Below are 20,195 nucleotides of genomic sequence, written 5' to 3'. Positions count from 1 at the left end.
TTATTTTTCTACGCTGCTACATTGTAGACAGAAATATTGTACTTTTCACTTCACTACAATAATCTGACAGCTTCGGATACTATATAAAAATGAAGACTTTTGCATACAAACACACAAAGAGCTTATAAATTATTGTGTTTTGCTGTAAATTATACTTAAATCAATGAATTAAGTATTTGATTGACAAAAAAAGACTAGGGTTTAGGCTACCTGCGGCATGACAATAAGTGGGCAACATGACAAACATGAGGTCGTGAAGACTGTTTGACTGCTACGACCCGAAGCATACAGCGTGCAGAGATAGTACAGTGTCCAGAGATAGTGTGAAAATCAAGCGCCAACTGTAGGGGGCAGCACTCCATTCCGGAGCGTCTTGTGTGCACAAAAAAAAGATGGCCGAAGAAGATTCTGTGGGCGGGTCGTGTGTCACTTCCGCCGAAAGTACAACAAATGGTCATGCTAGCAGTGCTATGTAGACATTGCCAATTCCCCAACTAATTTTACATTATATTTGTATTTAATTGATCGCACGACTCCCCTGGCAGCCGCACACCACCAGGTCAGTCCACGGCACTTTTTAGCGGGAAGGCGGCTGGCTAGTTCCGGTCATCTCCACTATGTTCGTTTAAATCGCTCACTGACGTTTGTGCTAATTTACCTGATGTTACCTAGCTAACACTAAGTGAACAGCCCTCAGCAGTTCTGGTGTTTTGATTGTGCGGAATGCTTTTGTATTCGTTTGCGTGCATTTGTAGGATTTACTCTACCGTACTCACTAATTTAATAATCTTAACTGTAGTAACTCTATTACATGCAGTAATCACATTATAATGTAACGTTAACCGAGTGGTTGTTGTAGCTGTTAACAAGCATGTGATTGTGTACGACTCTCATGCCGGAGAACATCAACATCCTGTTAGTGATATTTGGAAATCAACACGTCAGAACATGATGATCTGGAGATGATAGTAGCAGCACAACCGTAGATGTAGTAAGAACTGGACCTATTCTAGCCTTGTATTCAGACTAAAGGAGGAAAGGAAATGAATCTATGGTGGAAAAGGTGACGACGTTATTTGCTCCTGCTCAAACAGTGGATGTGGACCTGCAGTTCTGCATGTGTTCAGTTGCTCTGCAGAAAGTCTCTTGTGTTGGAAGGTCTTGGTCTCCTGCCCTCATGCAGTGGGATTGTGTGACAGTGTTTTCACAGTAACTTCAGCTACATACCTTCTTATTTCTTTTCTTGGGTTCAGCAGAACATGAAGCAACAAACAGTACTCATGCTGATAGAAGTTCAGCCTGTATGCTGGTCCATTCCCATTGTTGCCCTCCAGTGTAACCTTATTGTGTCGAATGAATATTTCAAGAGTAAGAGTGGGATCGATGGCTAAGATTGAACTGTGATGCTTTTTGTATACAACCAAGAGCTGAAAGTAGATTTAGTTTGAGTTCCTCTCGTTGAAGGTTGCCATACCATGCAGGTCTCTCATTAAGACTAACATAAAAATGTAAAATATGTCCTCTTGTCCAGATCCATAGTGGCAGGTTCGGCACTCATGGAGCCATCCACCAAGCCTGGGACCAACCAGGTGGCTGATGTGGTGTTTGTCATCGAAGGGACGGCAAATCTTGGACCGTACTTTGAATCTCTAAGGAAAAATTATATACTTCCAGCTATCGAGTACGAGCACTGAAACGCTCCTCCTTTGCTAAGTTATCTTATTCATGTTGTAGTGTCTAAATGCCTCAGTTTTATTTATTATTTATCTTTTACTGTAGGTATTTCAATGGAGGGCCCCCAGCAGAAACAGATTTTGGTGGAGATGTGAGTGTTTTCAGCTCCAGTTTACCTTCTTTGTCAGTGACTTCTGAAGTCAATTGCTTGGAGAAAGATTTGTTAATATTGCTAATATAAATATTCCTGTTTCTTTTGTCTTCCAGTATGGAGGGACACAGTACGGTCTCGTGGTGTTCAACACAGTGGACTGTGCTCCGGAGTCTTATGTGCAGTGTCACGCACCGACCAGCTCTGCTTTTGAGTTTGTCTCGTGGATCGACAGCATCCAGTACGTGATTATTACAAAGCTGACTTCTTGTGGTTTCATGGCTCCTTGTTCTACAGTAACAGAGATAAATGAGACAGTATGATTGTTCGGATATTAAATTACTCTGTTTTCCCACTCAGATTCATGGGAGGTGGAGCAGAAAGCTGTAGTCTAATTGCAGAGGGACTCTCTGTGGCCTTGCAGCTCTTTGACGACTTTAAGAAGATGAGAGAGCAAATGTAAGTCTCTTTGTTTCGCACTGCTCACCAATTCATCAGAACAGTGCTCACATTTTAACACAGTCATCATCAAGCGATCTGTTGCTCCTGTTGGACATTATAAAGTAATGAAATCTGGAAGCGGTGGGTAACAGAGCCTTGTTATTTTTACCTTTTTTTTTTGCTTGATAATGCCAAAGTACTGGCTCAGTGAGGCAGCTTAGGAGAGGTGGTCCTGTTTGATGCAAAGGTCAAGAAAACCATGAATAAACACCCACATCGAAGCAGCTGCAAACAGATCTACAGACTGAACTTTGCCTTTTCTAAGTGCCAAGCAGCGCAACTGAGTGATGATGCCAAAGTGTTTTACCTGTAGTTCCTCTGATGCCCTCCATAAGCTGGCTCCAATAAGCAAAGTATCCTCCAAATTCATAGATTAAGTCAGAGTTTTTAAAAAAAAAATCTCTCTCTTTCTACCTTTGCCAGAGGTCAAACCCACAAAGTGTGTGTGCTGCTGTGTAACTCTCCTCCGTACCTGCTTCCTGCTGTGGAGAGCGTCAGCTACACCGGCTGCACAGCAGACAACTTGGTCAAAATCATCAGAGATGTAAGTTACCGCTGATATTGTCTCCATTAGGTTCTTAAGTAGACATGACAAACTTAATCGTGTCATTCTTTTTGTTAGAAGTTTTCTATTCTACGTAATTCTGTTATATATGATGGGTAAAAAGCAGAGTGTATGTATTGAATTGATGTTTTGATGTTTCTTAGAGAGGGATTCACTTCTCTGTCGTGGCTCCTCGGAAACTGCCCGCACTCAGGGCTTTGTTTGAGCGGGCGTCTCCAGTCGGAGGTGTGGTTGAACCCCATCCAGACTACAGTCAGGACCCCTTCCACATGGTCCTCGTCAGAGGCATCTCACTCCCCGGTGAGAAACATCATTTGCCTCGTTTGTTTGTGTGTGTATAGCAACTTTTTTAGGGGATGCTGTGTCAAAGCTGTGTCTGTCAGCTGGTTATAGAGCTAGTCTGCCTACAGCTGGCCAAAACTATCAGTGCGGCTTTAATAATAGAAGCAATTTACCTCATTCCTCTGACTGAATTCTGTATCTTTAACCTGCAGAGGTCTTTGAACTCGCTGAGCCGTCGGCAGTTATGATCCTCGATAACTGCAGTAAATGCAGCTTTTGTTTTTTCTGTATAAATCTTAACTTACATTATGGAGACAAAGAAAAGCTCACAGCTTCTCACACAGGCGGAGTTTTGGAAATACTTGAACAGTGTAGCATTGTTCATTCTTGATAATATGTTATATCCTATACGGAGCAGCGTGCAGAATGGTGTAGTTTGTTTTTGCCGGTTTTAGTAGCTGCGTTCCTGTAAGCTTCTTATCTGCAGACACACTTTTGATAGGATGTTACAGCACTTTTCTGTGTTTGTCAGGGCTGTGAATGATGAGTAAAGCTGGCATTAATGTTGTTATCTCTCTCCGTGCATCTTTTTCTGCCTGTGTTTTTCTCTGTGGTGCTACAGTAAATTGCTTTCTTATTATTTGTTTTCTCTGAGGTGCCTCCTCTACCAGCAGCAGACTCTTCTTCCAGTCTCCAGCCTGATTTTGTTTTCATTCCATTTTGGCCAGTTTCCTGTAATTACATCTGTACTAATATTGTTGTAAGATACTAGTCGCTGATTTAAGATGTGTTAATTGCTGTTGGAGATATTAAAAATTGTACACATTTCCGCTGTAAGATGATGTGATTGATCGTGTGAGGGCATTCTTTAGTTTGCAGTAGCTACAGCAGGCGTAAATACAGACTTTCTAATGGTTACTCCTACACTTTTCTGTGAGTAGGAGTGAATTCTGTGGCAAATATGTCTTCACTTCTAGTGAAGCACTATTTTACTCCTACATCGGGACTTCAGAGCAACTCCCAAGTTTACATCTTAGAGCTGTAGAAAGGCTCTGAACTCGTCCCGCTGTCTGTCTCCAGTCTCCTCAGGTGGAGGACCCGGGCCGCTCAAACCTGTCCTCCCTCCTCAGCCGCTGTCTGCCAGTCAGCCTGCTGGTGGAGCCTCACAGCCCCCTGCGCCCATTAACACCCACCCTTATCAGGTAATGGGCAAGCAGCCACGCAGCGTAAGGCCGCCTGGAGACTAATTCCTGCCGCCTGCCTTTGGCTCCGTTTCAGACAGTGGTGTTTATGTTCCTCCCCTAAAACGTTTTAACCGGCATTGTCTTCCTTTAATCTGCTCGCTGACAGAATCCGCCCCCCATGACTCCTGCTCAGATGGCTGCACAGAAGGCAGTGGAGGCAGCCAACAACCAGAAGAGTCGCTGTGAGTTAACAGTGGACTCTGTGGGCTTTTGTGAACAATTTCTGTTGAGCTAAGCTTTTATTCTCCATGTCTGCATACCGTCTGTGACTGTACAGTACAGCACAGCTTACTGTCATTTCTTCCTGGAAGACATTTTTTGGTATTTCTGTCCTTTTTCGTATTTTCGGTATTTGCTGGATACTTTCACCCTGAGTGACCTATAACAGGATCTTTGATTAGTAAAAATCAAAGTGACCAAAAATAAGTGTCGAGGTTAGAATGAAACTTCTTCAAAGCAGGTCTGTAATGGCTGTTTTTAACATAGGGTGTTTTGTTGTGTTCCCTCCCCTGCGTCCAGTCCCAGGATTGCACAGTCAAGGTCCTCAGTTCACCACGCAGCCCGCCATCGCCTCGGTCTCAGCGGGGAAGCTCAACCAGCCCAGCATGGCGACAGTCACCACATCATCGCAGCCCATGATGTCACAGCAACAAGTTGCTCCCAATCAGCAGCAGCCAGTCCCACCCCCAGGACAGCCCGCACCCAATCAGCAGCCACAGGCGCCACCTCAGCAGCAGCCCACGCCGAATCAGCCCACGGCGCCTTCAGCACAGCCCAACATGGTAAGTTATGATTATCAGGATAAAACCAAAAATGCCTTTACCATCTGTCTTTCTCTGTGCATGTGATGAGACTGACACGAAACCTGTGGACGTTTTCCACAGCGGGAGCTTAATGACCTGTAACTTGACATGTTGTGGGGGGAGGTTGTGCAACAGTTTATTTCCAAGATGGCAAACACAGCAGTTGAAGGAATGATTCAACATTTTGGGAGACACACTGACTTGCTTTCTTGCCAAGAAGATCGATACCACTCTAATATCTGTCTGGGAAATACAAGGCCAGCAGCTGATTATCTTAGCTTAGCATAAAGACTGGAAACAGGTTTTTTTCACTTGCAGTATTATGAGGGATTATGTCAGCGGAGACTCCAGGAAGTCACTGTGCCCAACCAAGAAACGCTCTGTGAAAGCACGCTGAGGTTTCTGGACAATGTGTGACTCTGTGAGCTGTAGAGGTGCTGAAATCCTGAAATGTTGAACTGTTCCTTTAACAATGCAGGACATGCTCAGATAAGCCCTCGTTTGGTTAAGTGCACTTTGATTCAGGATGTCTGAGCAGCTGTTATTTGACTGTGTAGATTTAAGATCGTTTGCAGCTTTTCATGCTGTCGATCCAGATCATCCAGGTTTGTAGAACACAGTGGAAACACAGAACCTTACAGATTACGGGAATCTGGATTACAGGCCGTTAGGCTCCTGTCCTGTGGCTGTCTGACATCTCTTCACTGCAGTCTAACATTTGCAGAATTATCTTAATTGTCTTCAGGGGGTGCTGTTGTTCCAGTTTAAAACACCAAACCATGGTTTTGTTGCATCTCTTGCTGTAAATTCACATTCAGTTCAATTTTCCTGTCTTACTCTATATATTTACCTCCAGGGCCATCAGGTGACACCATGTTGAATTTTATATCCCACTTTAGGGCTTTTCATTTATTTACTGAGCTCAAGTAAAGGTGATTACATCATCGCGCCCCCCCACCAAGCTTTTATCTGCCTGGAGATCAAGGTCAGGCATACGTGGTTAATGGTGGTCCTCTCATAAAAACACGAGTGATGACCTGACCGACCGCAGAGTGGACAACAAGGTCGTGTCATTAGGGCTGCAGCTAACGATTATTGTGGTCATCAATTAATTTCAGGGTTATTTTCGTAATTAATCGCCTGTAAAGTGTCACAAGAAATCACAATTTCCCAGAGCTCAAAGACTGAAACGGTTAATCCATTATCATAATAGCTGGTAATTAATTTTTTTCAATGGATTATTCGACCGATCGTTTTGAATGTAATCCACTGCCTGACCTGCGACTGAGTCAAGTGACAGTCAAATAATTTAAACACAGATAGATGATTCGATACAACAGGTGAAGTTAATACAATCGATCTGAAACGAATGAAAACCGAAGAGTCTCGGAGTCCGTTGAACCTGTGACGGGAGGCTCGTCGCTCATCGCGCTCAGCTGAAGACTTATTTGCGATTCTCACCCTCGTGTAAACACTGTCAATGTTTAAATCACGCTGATACTTTGGAATGTAAGTGGCTCCGCTCCAGTCAGAAATCAGAGAGGCAACTTTAATCGGCGATGTCGTAGCAGCAGCTGCCTGGAGCCCAGTGTGCAGACTAACACACTGTCTGAAGTCTAATATCAAAATGAATTTTAAATGTTAGAACTGCTAACAGATCAAAACACGACCATATTCCCTTTTCCCTCGAAAATCATTGTGGGTGCAGTCATTGTTGTTTTTTTCCTCTGTTTTTGGCTTCATTCATTAATTCTTCTCTCTATTCATACGACGTTCTTATGTTAATATAGATCCAGTCGTTTCAAGTTAGACAAATTTCAGATTTAATGATGTTCCAGTTCAGTCAGCTCAACAGAACTACATATTTTATATTATTAACTGAATGAAAATCATCTGTTAGTCTGTGGTTTTTCCTTTGAATTAACAATCACACTGTTTCTGGCTCTGAGGTCTGTCCTGGTTTTGAAGTGCACTGATACACGACATGTAACCCTCTCCTCTTCTATCTTCTTCACAGCCTGGTGTGCCTGGACCTCAAGGCAATGCAAATCCGATTGGACAGCCACAAGGTGTGGCCAATAAGATTGTAGCATGGACAGGTGTTCTGGAATGGCAAGAGGTAAAGCTCAGTGGAAGTGGGACTTTGAGTTGGTGCAGAGTGGTTGGAGTCCTGAAAGTGAAGCTGGAAACTGAAGGAATGTTTGAAAGTGTTGTTAAGAGCAGTCCCTGCAGCTTAATTAGAATCACTTACAGCACTAACAACTGAATGTTAGTGGTCTTTTTCCCCCCAGAAGGCACAAACCAGTATTTAGGATTGAACCTCAGTGTTCTGGCTCAGGTGAAAGCCTTCCTGGTTCAACTTTAACCCTCCAGAGGACAGAAGTCAGTTAAAGAAATAGTTTAGAGAAACGCACTTATTTGCTTTCTCGACTAGAGTGAGAGGAGAAGATCAATACCACAGCCAGTTAGCTTAGCGTAGCATAAAGACTGGAAGCGGCCAGCATAGCTCGGGCAGGTGTCGTTTGCTTCTTGTTGTTAAAGTTGTGTGTTTTTGAAGTTGCCGGTTTCCTGTCAGCCTCACAGCGACCACATGACTTCAGGAGCAGTATCTGACACTTTGATCAGTGAGCTGTGGGTGCTGATAGGTAGATTTTGTCATCTTTGGACAGAGCCAGCCGCGCTGTTTTCCCCTTTATCTAGTTCATATGCTAAGCTAAGCTAACCGGCTTCTGGCTCCAGCTTTATTTTTACTGGACAGATATAAGAGCGGTATCGATCCGCTCATCTAACCCTCTAAGCGTCTTTTCCCAAAAGTCTAATTGATGTTTTCGTTAACTTTGCTGGTCTGATGTCCCAGCTGGACGTCAGTCTGTATTAGACAGAATAAAAACCAGCAGGACCTGATGACCGATCCCATGATCATCATCACTGTCGCTGTGGTGAGTCTTAATAACCACCTGTCATTGATTGTTTTACAGTGTGATTAATTGCACATCATTTTACTGTCCTGGTGCTATTTGTTTGGCTCAAGGTCAAATCGATTCAGTTTACAGTGGCAGTGCTGAGCCAGGAAAATGGATGTTAATGGCTTTTATGCGACACTCAGGAGGCCTTCAAGTGTTTGTGTTTGGTGGACAGACTCGGATCAATCGCCTCCATCGACTGCAGTCTCATCCTCCCTCCTCTCTTTGTCAAAATTATCTGAGTCAATTAAATGGACAGGAATAAGAGTGGGAAACTCGGGAAACTCTAAATCTTCAGCACGCACGGCAGCAAACAACCGGAGTGGACAGATTAGCGGCGTGAAACATGGCTCGTAATCTGCGATTTCCTCCTCCGGTTCACTCATTAGGCTTCCAGCTCAGTAAGTGATTCCCGTCTGGAGCGATCTGTAATGTTGAGGAGAATTACACCGCAGACACTAAAACTCGGCTGAAGAAATAGTTGTTGATAAAAACTCTCACGGGAGATGCCAGCACACTTGGCTCTGTCTTCTGCTCTGGCTGAATTTCAGTCAGTTAATTCCTGAAAGCTTTTGTTGTCTAAAATGTGGGGTAACTCCCCGCAATGATTTCCAACATTAGCTTTTTCTTTTTTCCACCACTTTGAGGTAGATGCATCTGAAAAGGATTGTTTTATGACTGTGTGTATCACAGCGCCGCTTTCATTCCTGCATTAGAAATGAAGAAGCCATTTGTCTGCAGGGCCCAGCACAATACATTTGTAATGAACAGCACAGTGACAACAGTAGGCCTGACTAAAATGTGACTGATTGATCATTGATCCTGTATCGATGCCCTGAAGATGAAGAGTGCTGGCTTTCCCCGCTGGGCTTTCTGTATTGATGTGCTTAGAAAGTACTTCTTTTTTTCCTTTCATTCCTGACATTTCGCTCAGGAGCAGGTCTTTAAAAGTCCATCCATTCGTCCATTTTTTAATTGCTTGTCCTGATTGGGGTCACGATGGCAAAAGGGCGAGCAGGGCTGCCCACATCTGCTTTTCCTCAGCAATATTCTCCAGCTGCTGGAAGGAGAGCTGGAGGATGATCCCCCAGCACGCCCGGGGTCTTCCCTGTTCATTCCCAGAGCACCTCCAGAAGGAGACCGCTGGGAGGCCTCTTTAGCTGAAGCACCTCAGCTTGTTTGTCACGCAGACTGAGACGACCCACGACTGAATCGAGCCTCATCCTCTGGAGTAGAGTTACAGTAAATATCTCTGGGAATCCAGAGAGGAAAAAAAAAACTTTTCCGTCCCTCCTTTCCGGGCCGTAACCTCCACCTCCTGTCAGTCCTGTCGGACACGCGAGCACAGCCGCTCTCTCCGTGGGAAATAATGGGCTCACACAGCTCTCACCAGGAGTGTAATTGGTACCAATAGATCACAACAGCAGCCCATGCGTCTCATAATCAGGCAGTGCCTCTGCAGTTATTAGATTTTCCGCAATTAATGAACACATGTTGACAAAAGTTTTTACAAAAGTGGAAAATTCACTTGAATTAGTGGTGAAGGAGTAAAAATGTTGAGCGCCGCAGCTCCTGAATCCGAGGCTGGATGGACATTTGGAGTCTCCTTTGCAGGACTTCGGCGTGGGCTGTCTCAGGGACTGTTCTGGACTCAGTTAAAACACACCATCCAGTCTTCTTTAAACTTCAAAATCTGTACGTGTGAATTTTCTAAAAATACTTCAATGTGTGAAAAGCAGTAGTTTTTTTCCCACCACACAGTGTCTGGCTTCCTGATGTCCACTCTAAACTTAAAGGGGCCCTGTGGAGTTTTTTTTTTCTTTTACCAAAATGCATCGTGCGTCCCTGTGGTCTAACATGTCGAGTGCATTTCCTCCCTCGTTAACAAAGTTTGTGTTCTAAGTATTTTAAATCCAGCATTGCTTACAGCTTGCAGTCTTCTTCTCTGCCTTTGCTGGCGCATTGCAGCACACCGTGTTACCACCTCCTGTACACCAGTGGAATAGTGTGAAACCATTAGCAGGAAGTTGTCGCGTGCAAAATCAGGACCCGACAGCTCCATAGCACCACTAGAGGTCTAACACTCCACAGGGAATGTTCAGTGCAGTTCAGCCTCAGTTCAACAACATGCAAACAGATTTTTCATGGCGTCGTAAACTTTTTAAACTAAAGCTGATTTTCTGTTATTCTTCTCCTGCTTGTGCAAAATGGGAAATATTAGTTAGCTTGTTGAATTGAGTGTGGTGGCTCTGACAGGTCATGGTCAGTATTTTGAAGACCTTAAAATCCCACAGGACCTCTGTAGAGGAATGTTTGCCCTCTGCTCCTCCAGGTGTTCTCCAGGCTCACTCTCTAACTGTCCTCCTCTTCATGTGTCCGTCCTTTCTCTCCATTATTCCCCGCAGAAGCCTAAAGCCTCCTCTATGGACTCAACCACCAAACTGACGCGCTCTCTGCCGTGTCAGGTGCACGTTAACCAAGGGGAAAATCTGTGAGTAGCCCATCAGAAACTGGCCTTTATGTGCAGTAAAGGGTGGCTTGTCTCGTGCTCACGGTTGACGTTGTGTCTCTAACCAGGAACACGGACCAGTGGCCACAGAAGCTCATCATGCAGCTGATTCCACAGCAGCTGCTGGTGAGACCTTTTTCTCGCTGTTGTTTTCGTGTGTGTCAAAGTGTTGTGGTGGCTGTTATTTGCAGCAGCGTTTTGTGTATGAATGATGCATAACTAAGCACTCTCTTGCCCACTTTTTCCGCAGACAACCTTAGGTCACCTCTTCAGAAACTCTCGAATGGTTCAGTTTCTCTTCACCAACAAAGACGTGGAGTCGCTGAAAGGCCTCTACCGCATTATGGCCAATGGTTTTGTAAGTTTTTCGTGCACTCCGCCGTTCCCTGAGCCTTATAATGTGGTTCCCTTCATGCCCCAGTCTTATCCATCATTCAGTATACCTCAATACATTTTCCATGAGTGGGAGCTGAGTGCAGGTCCCACCTCTGGCCAGTAGTTGGACTGAACATGGAGCCGTGTTGTAGTGTTGTGGTAAAGACTCTAGAGGGGGTTCCAGGCCATACATTTAGTCACTTTCAAGTGAGATAATCTGATTTTAAACATGCTTTGCCATCGTTTGAAAAAAAAAACAACAAACTTTCATTAATTAGTCTTGATTCAGTTCCTGAATGATGATCAGGGTTTTGCCAGTGTGCTGCATTGTTCATCAGGTGATATCATTGAGAAAATCAGAGGCATTAATGCTCCTCAGTCCAGCTGAGCTCTGCCTCTTTTCCTCAGTGTGATTTACTGCCCAGGGAAAGCACAGTGTGAATCAGCTTAATACCATTTGCATTCAATTTATAAAACCGATATGTTTGATTGGGCAAAGGAGCTCAGGACTGGGTTATGTCCCCAAGCCGGAGCCCATCTCACAATTACACCAGAGTCCCACGTCAGGGTCTTAATCAGCCCTGTGACCCTCCCTGCAGGCCGGCTGCGTCCACTTCCCCCACACTACCTCGCCCTGCGAGGTGCGGGTGCTGATGCTGCTCTACTCATCCAAGAAGAGAATATTCATGGGCCTCATCCCCAACGACCAGAGCGGCTTCGTCAACGGCATCCGGCAAGTCATCACCAACCACAAGCAGGTCCAGCAGCACAGAGCGGTGAGTGGGGATAGGAGGGGGGAGTGGAGCTGGTGGGAAGGTTTCAGTGTGGATTGTGGAGTGGGGAGACCAGAAGGAGGTGATCATGAGGAGGCATTATCGAGGAGCACCCGGGAATTGATGTGCATTGTTTACGGCGTTAAGGTGTATTGTTATCGACATTTCATTTAGCCAGCCTTGTATCTTCACAGCAGCCACTAACATCTCTCACTCTAGCCGAGGCTAATTGGACTAGCATTAGCTAAATTCCTGCTGCAGCATTAGCTGCCTGTTGCACTCTCACCTGCCTAAGAGAAGGAAACACACATGCTCTGTGTATGCTGCAAAATGTGTGCTGTGTTTGGTTATTGTTTGTGGTAAATATACTTTAAGAGTTAACTGCTTTTCTTTATACAATCAGCATCCGCTTCATTAGGCACAGCTGTAATATTCAGTTTCAGCCGGTTAGTCAGTTGACGTCAAAGGAATTAGAAAATGTTTGGCAAGTGATAAACTTTTCATTTTTAAGCAAACATTTTTTAGATTTTTAGTCAGAAAAAACAAGCGAATTAAAATATGTCACCTTGAGAAACTGTGATTTTCTCACATTTCTTACATTTATAAACCAAACACGAATAGAAGAAATAATCAGCAGAAGCTGTCGGTAATGAAAATGAGCTGCAGCCATAGTCTGATTACACCTGTCCTGTTTTCCAACACAGTGTGATGTCATTTCACTGTCGACCAGCGACGAGGTGAAAGAACTTAATCAGAAAAATAAATTCACGCTAGTGGCTCCGACATCTTCGCTGTAGTCTGAAAATGTCGAAACTTGTCAGATTCACCTTTTAAACAAAGAACATCTCGGGTAGACATGAATTTTTCAGTTCAGGCTGCCCAGATGTTAACATTACATGAGACACGCCGGAGGAGAAGCGGTGGAGTGGCAGTGGCGTGCGCCAACCTTTAGGGACATCTACAGAAATCTAGAGACAACGCCCCCCCCCAGCCTCTCTGGTGAAGGCAGGCCAAGCCTCGTCTCCGAGTTCATCACAGGTTACAATAATTTGACTTTCCCTCTGCGCTCGTCCTCACGCCTGGAGACGGGGTGCTTCAGAACGTGTCCTCTGGATTGGCCGTCTCCTCCAGCACAGGGCTCCAGTCCAGCTGCATCCACCGTGGAGGATGGTGCACGGCTCTGAAACAATGCAGCAGCCAGTCAGGGAGAAGCAGCGCGTCTCCATTTAAAGACGAAGCCACTTGTCAGGTTTACATGACTTAGATTACATTTGTCTTCGCAGTCTGCTCTCATCAGCGGTGACGGCGCTTGTTTACTCACCCTGCTAATTTTTTTTGTCTTCCCAAAAGCGCTTCAGTCCTATATGTAACTTGAAGCCGTGTGTGTGAGCATCAGAGCATTTAGAGAAGGCAGAAGACATGAAATTGTAATGAAGATTTTTTTTTTTTCTGCCTCTTGTGTATCATCACATATTCAGCGCTGCATTGCTAATAGGGAAGCGCTACAGCAATCTTAACGTAATTAAAATTTCAATTTGGACCAGTAGTTAAGGTTTCTCTGTGCAAAGCCCCGGAGTGGCATTCTTTGGGAACGAGATTGCGGCGTGTTCTGTTTACAGCGAGACAAAATTGAATATTTTTCCCTGAACAGTGAGGTGCACCCTAAATCGTGATCCGGGATTTTACAGGTTACTGGGTTAAAGACAGGAGATAAATCATAGACTGGAGAAGAGAGGAAGGAGGCGGCTGCTTTGTTGGTTCCCTCAAAAGACCTAAAGCTGTGTGTTGTGCTGTTAGTGTTGGTCAGAAAACACACCGTGCATTAGCGCAGTCCCACAGTGATTTGTTCAGATTCGGCAAGACGGATGGGTGGAGGTGTTTTTTCCATCAGCTTTCTTATCAGAGTCTGTAGTTAATAATTTGTGCTTAGAGGAGGATGAAACCCCGCTCGTCCTCCTCGTCTCGCCTTCAGCGTGGAAACACGAGCCGCCGCGGCACAGATTCACATTTTGCCTTTTTAAGCAGCTACATCTGTCTTGTCTGCTTCCTTTCTGTTTTTTACAGGACTGTGTAAATGAAATGTGAAATAGAGTTTTCACTGTCAGGGTGTGTGTCTGAACCTGCCTCACAGGTGTGTTTCCGCAATCTGTCAGCAGGTAAGCAGCAGCAACAGGTTGCTCTCTGTCTCTCTGCTCGGCGTCTAAACACTGGATGGATATTGTATCCAACTTTTTTCACTCCGGATTTTGCTAACAGCTTCAGTCGTGAAGCTTCAGTTTGTTTTGAACTGTGAAATCAAAAATAGCAAACACCTCAGCAGGTGGTGCTGGAAGTTAAACCTCCACTAGTGTATCGTCGCATTTATGTTTGTGTTTGCTTTCCATCTGCATAAAGAAGGCGAATATTTGGTTTCAGCACGACACTCTCGGGGTTGTTAGCACAGTAAACATCCATTACATGCGGAAAATATGTTGACGGAAAATATAGATTATAGATTCATTTCGCTGATACAGAAATGCCAGAATTATTCATGTATGTGGACAAGAAGGTTGGTCAGAGCATCAGCCATGTTTGAGTGATACGGGACAACATCCGCTGTCCTCTTTTAGTGGGAAAATACAACAAATTCATCCCTTCTTGATTAGTCTAGAATTGCTTTAAGGGGGAATCTCTTTGGGGCCAATATGAGGAAGAACAATTATCACGGCCAGTGAAGCTTTCAGTTTACATATGAGCTTGTGAGTATTTACTTATTTAATCCTTTATTCCAACAACCTCATTGAGATCAAAATCTCTTTTTCAACATACTGCATGAGCATGCAGACAAACAACTTCAACTCCAACATCGGTTGTTTGAAGTGTGTCACCCAGAGAGTCTTTGTACGATTATAAATCAGTAACAAGACAACAGCAGAAAAGAACACACACACACACACACACACACACACACACACACACAGGTAATGATGTTAATATGACAGCAAGGTTGGGTTGATGTTAGTGTGAAATGCAGAGATCATGCAGTGTGACTGTAACAGGGCGGGAGTAACCAGCCTACTTGTCAATGTGAAAAAACAGATTTGGGTTCCCAGCCGGTGAAATCGTGAGAGATCATAGTGAACAGAAAAAAGAAGAGTTTTCAGCCTGGATTTGAAAGAATCAGCTGAGCTCACCTCCCGAATGTGCAGTGGTAGATTTCAGAGAAGTGGAGCTCGACGGGCAAAGGCTCAACCACCAAAAGAGTTCTTATTAAATCGAGGAATAGTTAAGTAAGCGGAATCAAGCCAACGTTAAGGACGTCGTGGAGAATATGGAAAAATAAGGCTGGAGATCTGTGAGGGAGCCGGACCTTTTAAAGCCTTACGGCTGAGAAGAAGGATTTTGAAGTCAGCTTGTGTGAACCGGTAGCCAATACAGAGACATCAGCGCTGGTGTTGGATGATCCGACTTCTGGGATCTTATGAGGACTCTGGCTGCTGGACTGATTTTTGTTGACCTTGAAGACCTGTTGTTGCCGTCTTAGTAAGTTGTGAAGGCATGTATGGGAATTTCAACGTCTGATTTTGATAAAATGGGGCGTATTTGGGTTTTTTGTGGAGGAGGAAGAAGGCAGTTTGTCTCACATATCTGATGTGTTTCTCAAATGCAACAGAGAATATTATCCCAGATTGTTAACTGCACAATTTCTCAGACCCATACAGTTATCGAGGTTAACGGAAAAATCTGTAAAGAGCGATGTGAATCTCGCTGGACTAACAAGCAACATTTCAGTCAGTCTTCAGTGCAGTCAAATTAAAGCGATGGACTTCTGACAAGCATGTCTGTAATTTATCCAGCTGGGAGGAATCGTTGACTGTTACAGGAAGATAGACTAACTGACTGAACAGGAAATGAGAGTGGCCCGAACACCGATCCCTGTGGAACTCCACATTTAACCTAAGCAGAAGAAGAAGACATAGTGTTACTGAATGCAACATGAATGGAACCAAAAAAGGTGTGAGCCCCTTGAGACCAAGACACAGGAGGATGTGGTGGTCCACAGAGCGATAGGCAGCACTGAAATCTAGCAGAACTGAAGAAAGATCAGAATCCATCGTAATGAAAGCGTTGTTAGTTATTGGACCGCACCAGTGAAATTCATACAGAACATGGAGATGAGAGATTAGCTCAGTTTTTAGTTCTGCTTCCTTCTTCTCCTCATTTTGTAAGACTTTCTAGTCTACCGTGTTTTTGCATTTGGACATTTGGTGTCAGGGCCGCTGAACCCTTGAATGCACCTTCTGTGCAGCTTTTTCAAACTTTTAAAAAACTTGCAAAGATAAAAACTGTGTCTGTGCTGGGTAGCTTTAACGTGAAGGTGTTAATGAGGGCTGGAGCGGAGTGCGTGCCGGGTCCATGGATATAGCTGATAAAATGTTCTGTTGCTCCATACGGCGCTGTTGGGAAATATCTTAATAATTGTTTCGCTTTCTGTTTCGGAGCAGCAGTTGGGCGGCGGAGGGGGTCCGATGCAGCCTGGTCAGGTCGCTCCCAACCAGAACTTCCTCAACAGGGCTCCTGGCCCCATTCCCGTCTCCCACGGCAACGTCCAGCAGCAGGTAAATGAAGCCACTCGTTGCTGGCATGTCTGCCTGTGTTTCCACACCGGTTCCCATCTCACACTGCCTGTCGTTGACACCTTTGCTGCCCCGGGGCTCGCTGATTTCTGCATGCCTTATTGGTAACCCTTTCCTCCACTGTCCTCCTTTTTTTTCACACTTCCACCATTCTCCCCACTCCTCCCTCTCTCTGCTCTGTCCTGTGTCCAGTCTGTGGTGGTGGGCATGCCCACTGTTAGTCAGGTCTCTATGATGGAGGAGCAGCAGAGGCAGAACAACATGGTGAGACCTGCAGTAGCCTCTTAACATACAAGCAACATGTGTTCAGGGTGTCCACAGGTACTGAACCGATATTTGAAGGGCTCGAAAGTATTATATCATCATTCAGCCACAGGTTTGTTTGAACTGCATAGATAAGCACACAGCAGATTCATCAGTACGGTACACACCTTCCAACACCGTGTCCTTAGTCTGTCTCCATTTTTACATTGCCCATGCACTGTGTTTATTCTAAATGATTGTTAAGTCAGTTCCAGCCTTTGTGGAACCTGTGGACATCCTGTGTTTTCACATTGTCAGGGTTACTGTGTTAAACATGTACAAAAACACACACATGATCACAGACACACTGTCGCTCTCATCCCACCGCTCGGCATCACGCTGGTGGACAATTTCCTATCAGCATGTGTTGGCTTCACCTGTTGAGTGTTCCTCCTGTAGCATGCCACCGGGAAAAAAACCTTTCATTGATAACATGCATGCCTTCAGTTTGTACATTTGATTGACCAGGAATTGATTGCATTGAGCATGAGGTGACACACAGCCAACAGCAAAGACAGACCAGGTCCAAACATGATGGATTACATCCACCCTGGACAACTCTTATCTTTCCTGTTTGTTCTCAAAAGCTGATCGTCGACAGTAGCTTCACTAATATCAGCCTTAAGGTGGTGAACGCTCCGTTATTACAGATAAAACAAGTATTATTATCAGCACGCAAAACATCTTCTAAAAATGCCCTGGCAGGATACGGCCAACCACAAACAGGAAAGAGAAATCTACAGGAATTTTAAATCTCAGTATCTTGATGGGCTATTTTTATTTTCTTGACTAATTAATTCATCGTTGTTTTTCTTATGACATGAATGTGTTGTAAGACGTCTAAAACTTTCCTTCAGATGACCATGAGAGCAGCCGGACCCGCCAACCAGCAGCCGCCGGTCAGCGGCGCTCCACCCAACCAGGTCGCACAAAGCGGACAAGCCCCGCCCCAGGGCCCCATACTCCGCCTCTCAAACCCAGGAGCCAATCCACAGCTCCGTAGTCTTCTCCTCAGCCAGCAGCAGCCAGTAAGAGTGCAGCAAATGTCTCATTAAGTAAATGTCTCATAGATGGTGAAGTGACTGTAAGCTGACGTGTCTCTCCTGTCTCCGTGTCTTTGCAGCAGGGTGGTGTCTCTCACATGTCAGGCATGATGTCTCACCAGGGTTTAGGGCAGCAGTTGGTCCATCCGACACCAGGAGGGGGGGCTCAGATGCAGGGCCAGTGGAGGCAGCCATTGGCAGGTCAGCAAACACCCCCTGCAGAGGTGGAAGCACTTCACAAATTTGACTCAAGAAGAAAATTTAGTATACGGGTCTGAAAATGTACACGCTGTCGGCTAATAAGGTTGATATCTGGAAGGATATAAAAACTACTTCAAAAACTCACGTTGCTCAAGTTAAAGGAGGTGAGTCTGCTCGGCAGCTGAAGCTTCAGGCGCTCAGAGTTAAATGCACAAAGAGCAGTTGTGGTCTTTTTAGCCCATTCACTGCTCTGCATTCCAGATTCACACCAGACCGCCGTCCAAAGCAATCCGCTCTTTTCCCTTCTCACAAATCTTCTTTTATTTTTTCCCCGTTCCACATGTGTCCATCTGTATCTGTTTGACTTAGGTTTTCCATCCCAGTGTGAATCTCCCACATTGTCAAACTTACTTCAATTTTTGTGCACATTGATTGAAAAACTTTGCCAAACTTCTGGTGCATTTATATATCGATTTGAAGCTTCAGCTTTGAAGATTTCCATCGATAAAAGATTCATTTCCCTTTGGTAGCCGACTGTGGTCCCATTCAGACAAACAGAGGGTGCACTGTAGATGAGTTACAACCAGAGAGAGCGCTGATTGGTTTTCCCCGACACCTTGTCAGTCATCTGTTGCCCTTTGTGCTTTGACAGGTGCGCTGCATCGCCTAAAAAAACAGCCGCTTTGCAGTTCTCCTGCAGCATCATTCGACTGTAATGCACGCAGTTTATTTGCGTTTTTTAAGCAGTATGTGCGAATGGGGACAAACTAATTTTCATTCACAGTGTCCTCGTCTTTGTTTGCTCGTCATTTGTTGCTCACGGTTGATTTTCTGAAAGAACGACACAGCAGTACGTTTGGTTGCGTTCAGACTTGAAATTCCCTGATGTCTGAGCTTTGATGCAGTACATCCATGTACAAAGTACACATTACCGATGAGGTAAAAGTACCTTGATGTCACTCACATTTCAATGCCTCTAAGTTGAAGAAAATGTGTGGTATGATTTGGAAAACTGTGTGTAGAAATACAAATATACTATAACAATATACTCCAGAACTCACTGTACTTACTGTCTGATTGATTTTTACTGAGGATATTCAATACTAAGAAAGTAGCTCATTAAACGATGTAGCGCTAACCTCCGTTAGTTTCTCTGTCCTGTTCGAGGTCTGGTTTTTACATCAGTATCAACGCTGAAAAAAGTCTCTCTCCTCTCTCTCCACCCGCCTCCCAAACATCCCAAACCCGTGTGCAGGTCAGATCCTGATGTCTGGAGGTCAGAGAGGCGCCGTACCGCAGCCGGGGATGCCTCAAGTCTCCAGTGTCATGGAGGATGAAATCCTCATGGACCTTATCTGATTGAGCGCCGTGGACTCAGAAACAGGGTTTTTAGTTGGATGTTCGCAGCCGCTCGCCTGTTTGGACTCATGCTATACATCCACTCTGTTACTTTTCTGCTATAAATGTTCGACATAATTAAGGGACGAGTCATGAGTACTTCCTTTTCCCTTTCTTTTTTTTACAGCACAGAGCAGCTGAAGTTAATTAGGGGCAGACAATGTGAGCATTAGTTTTTCATGTAAATGGTCAAACCGACAGCACGCTAATCCTCCATGCTACACACTGGATGAAGCCAAACCGGTGGAAACAGTCAATTATGTTACGCTTTTGGAAACTCCTCTTTCCTCTCGTTTTACATTCTATCACTGAAATCTGAAGTAGTGTTATTTTCTCCTTTTTAATTGAGATTTTTCATTTTTTTTCCTCTGATTCTTTTTTTTTTATTATTTTTATTATTGATACAGTTGTTTTATGAGGATAAAATAAAATTAGGTGCGTAGATGGTTGAAGAAGTCGTTCATAATTGCGAGGATGTCTCGCTGTCGATGCACGTGAGGATGATGTTCTGCTGGTGATGGCCGGCCAGAGGCTCCACAGTCCTGCCTCCCTCTGTGTGAACGCAGCTTGGCCCCTTAAGGTGAGAGCGAGACGGAAATAGACACAGTAATAGATAGTTCAGTGTCTTTTTCTGCCAAATAGTGTCACAGTGTTAATTTTAACTACTCCAATATGTCGTGGAACCATAGAGAGTCCCCTTGTGCCAAGTAGTCCTACCAGATGGCATCAGTTGGCCATGTTTCCCTTGGCATAACGTACAATCAGGCTGGCCGCATGCGCACATGGCAGACACT

General features: G+C 44.7%; 1 protein-coding gene across 4 annotated transcripts; it reads left to right on the top strand.

Moving 5' to 3' along the window:
• The first annotated feature begins 436 nt into the window (after positions 1-436).
• On the top strand, positions 437-19,843 carry med25 (mediator complex subunit 25). Of its 4 annotated transcripts, none has more exons than XM_076752996.1 (20): positions 437-559; positions 1,532-1,681; positions 1,780-1,825; positions 1,942-2,066; positions 2,186-2,284; positions 2,750-2,870; positions 3,035-3,191; positions 4,254-4,375; positions 4,524-4,599; positions 4,937-5,199; positions 7,238-7,339; positions 10,589-10,674; positions 10,761-10,818; positions 10,943-11,050; positions 11,667-11,843; positions 16,325-16,438; positions 16,649-16,720; positions 17,617-17,787; positions 17,883-18,003; positions 19,259-19,843. In XM_076752996.1, the coding sequence occupies exons 2-20, from the start codon at positions 1,557-1,559 to the stop codon at positions 19,360-19,362; spliced, it is 2,247 nt and encodes a 748-aa protein (XP_076609111.1). In that variant the 5' UTR covers positions 437-559; positions 1,532-1,556; the 3' UTR covers positions 19,363-19,843. The 4 variants fall into 4 exon arrangements, with proteins under 4 accessions (XP_076609111.1, XP_076609110.1, XP_076609113.1 ...); XM_076752995.1 differs by having other exon boundaries at positions 17,596-17,787; positions 19,259-19,506; XM_076752998.1 differs by lacking the exon at positions 16,649-16,720.
• The last annotated feature ends 352 nt before the right edge of the window (positions 19,844-20,195 follow it).

Source organism: Chaetodon auriga, chromosome 16, assembly GCF_051107435.1.
Source record: "Chaetodon auriga isolate fChaAug3 chromosome 16, fChaAug3.hap1, whole genome shotgun sequence".
Lineage (NCBI taxonomy): Eukaryota > Metazoa > Chordata > Actinopteri > Chaetodontiformes > Chaetodontidae > Chaetodon > Chaetodon auriga.
Note: the sequence above shows the minus strand (reverse complement) of the source record. Positions and strands in the feature narration are given on the sequence as shown.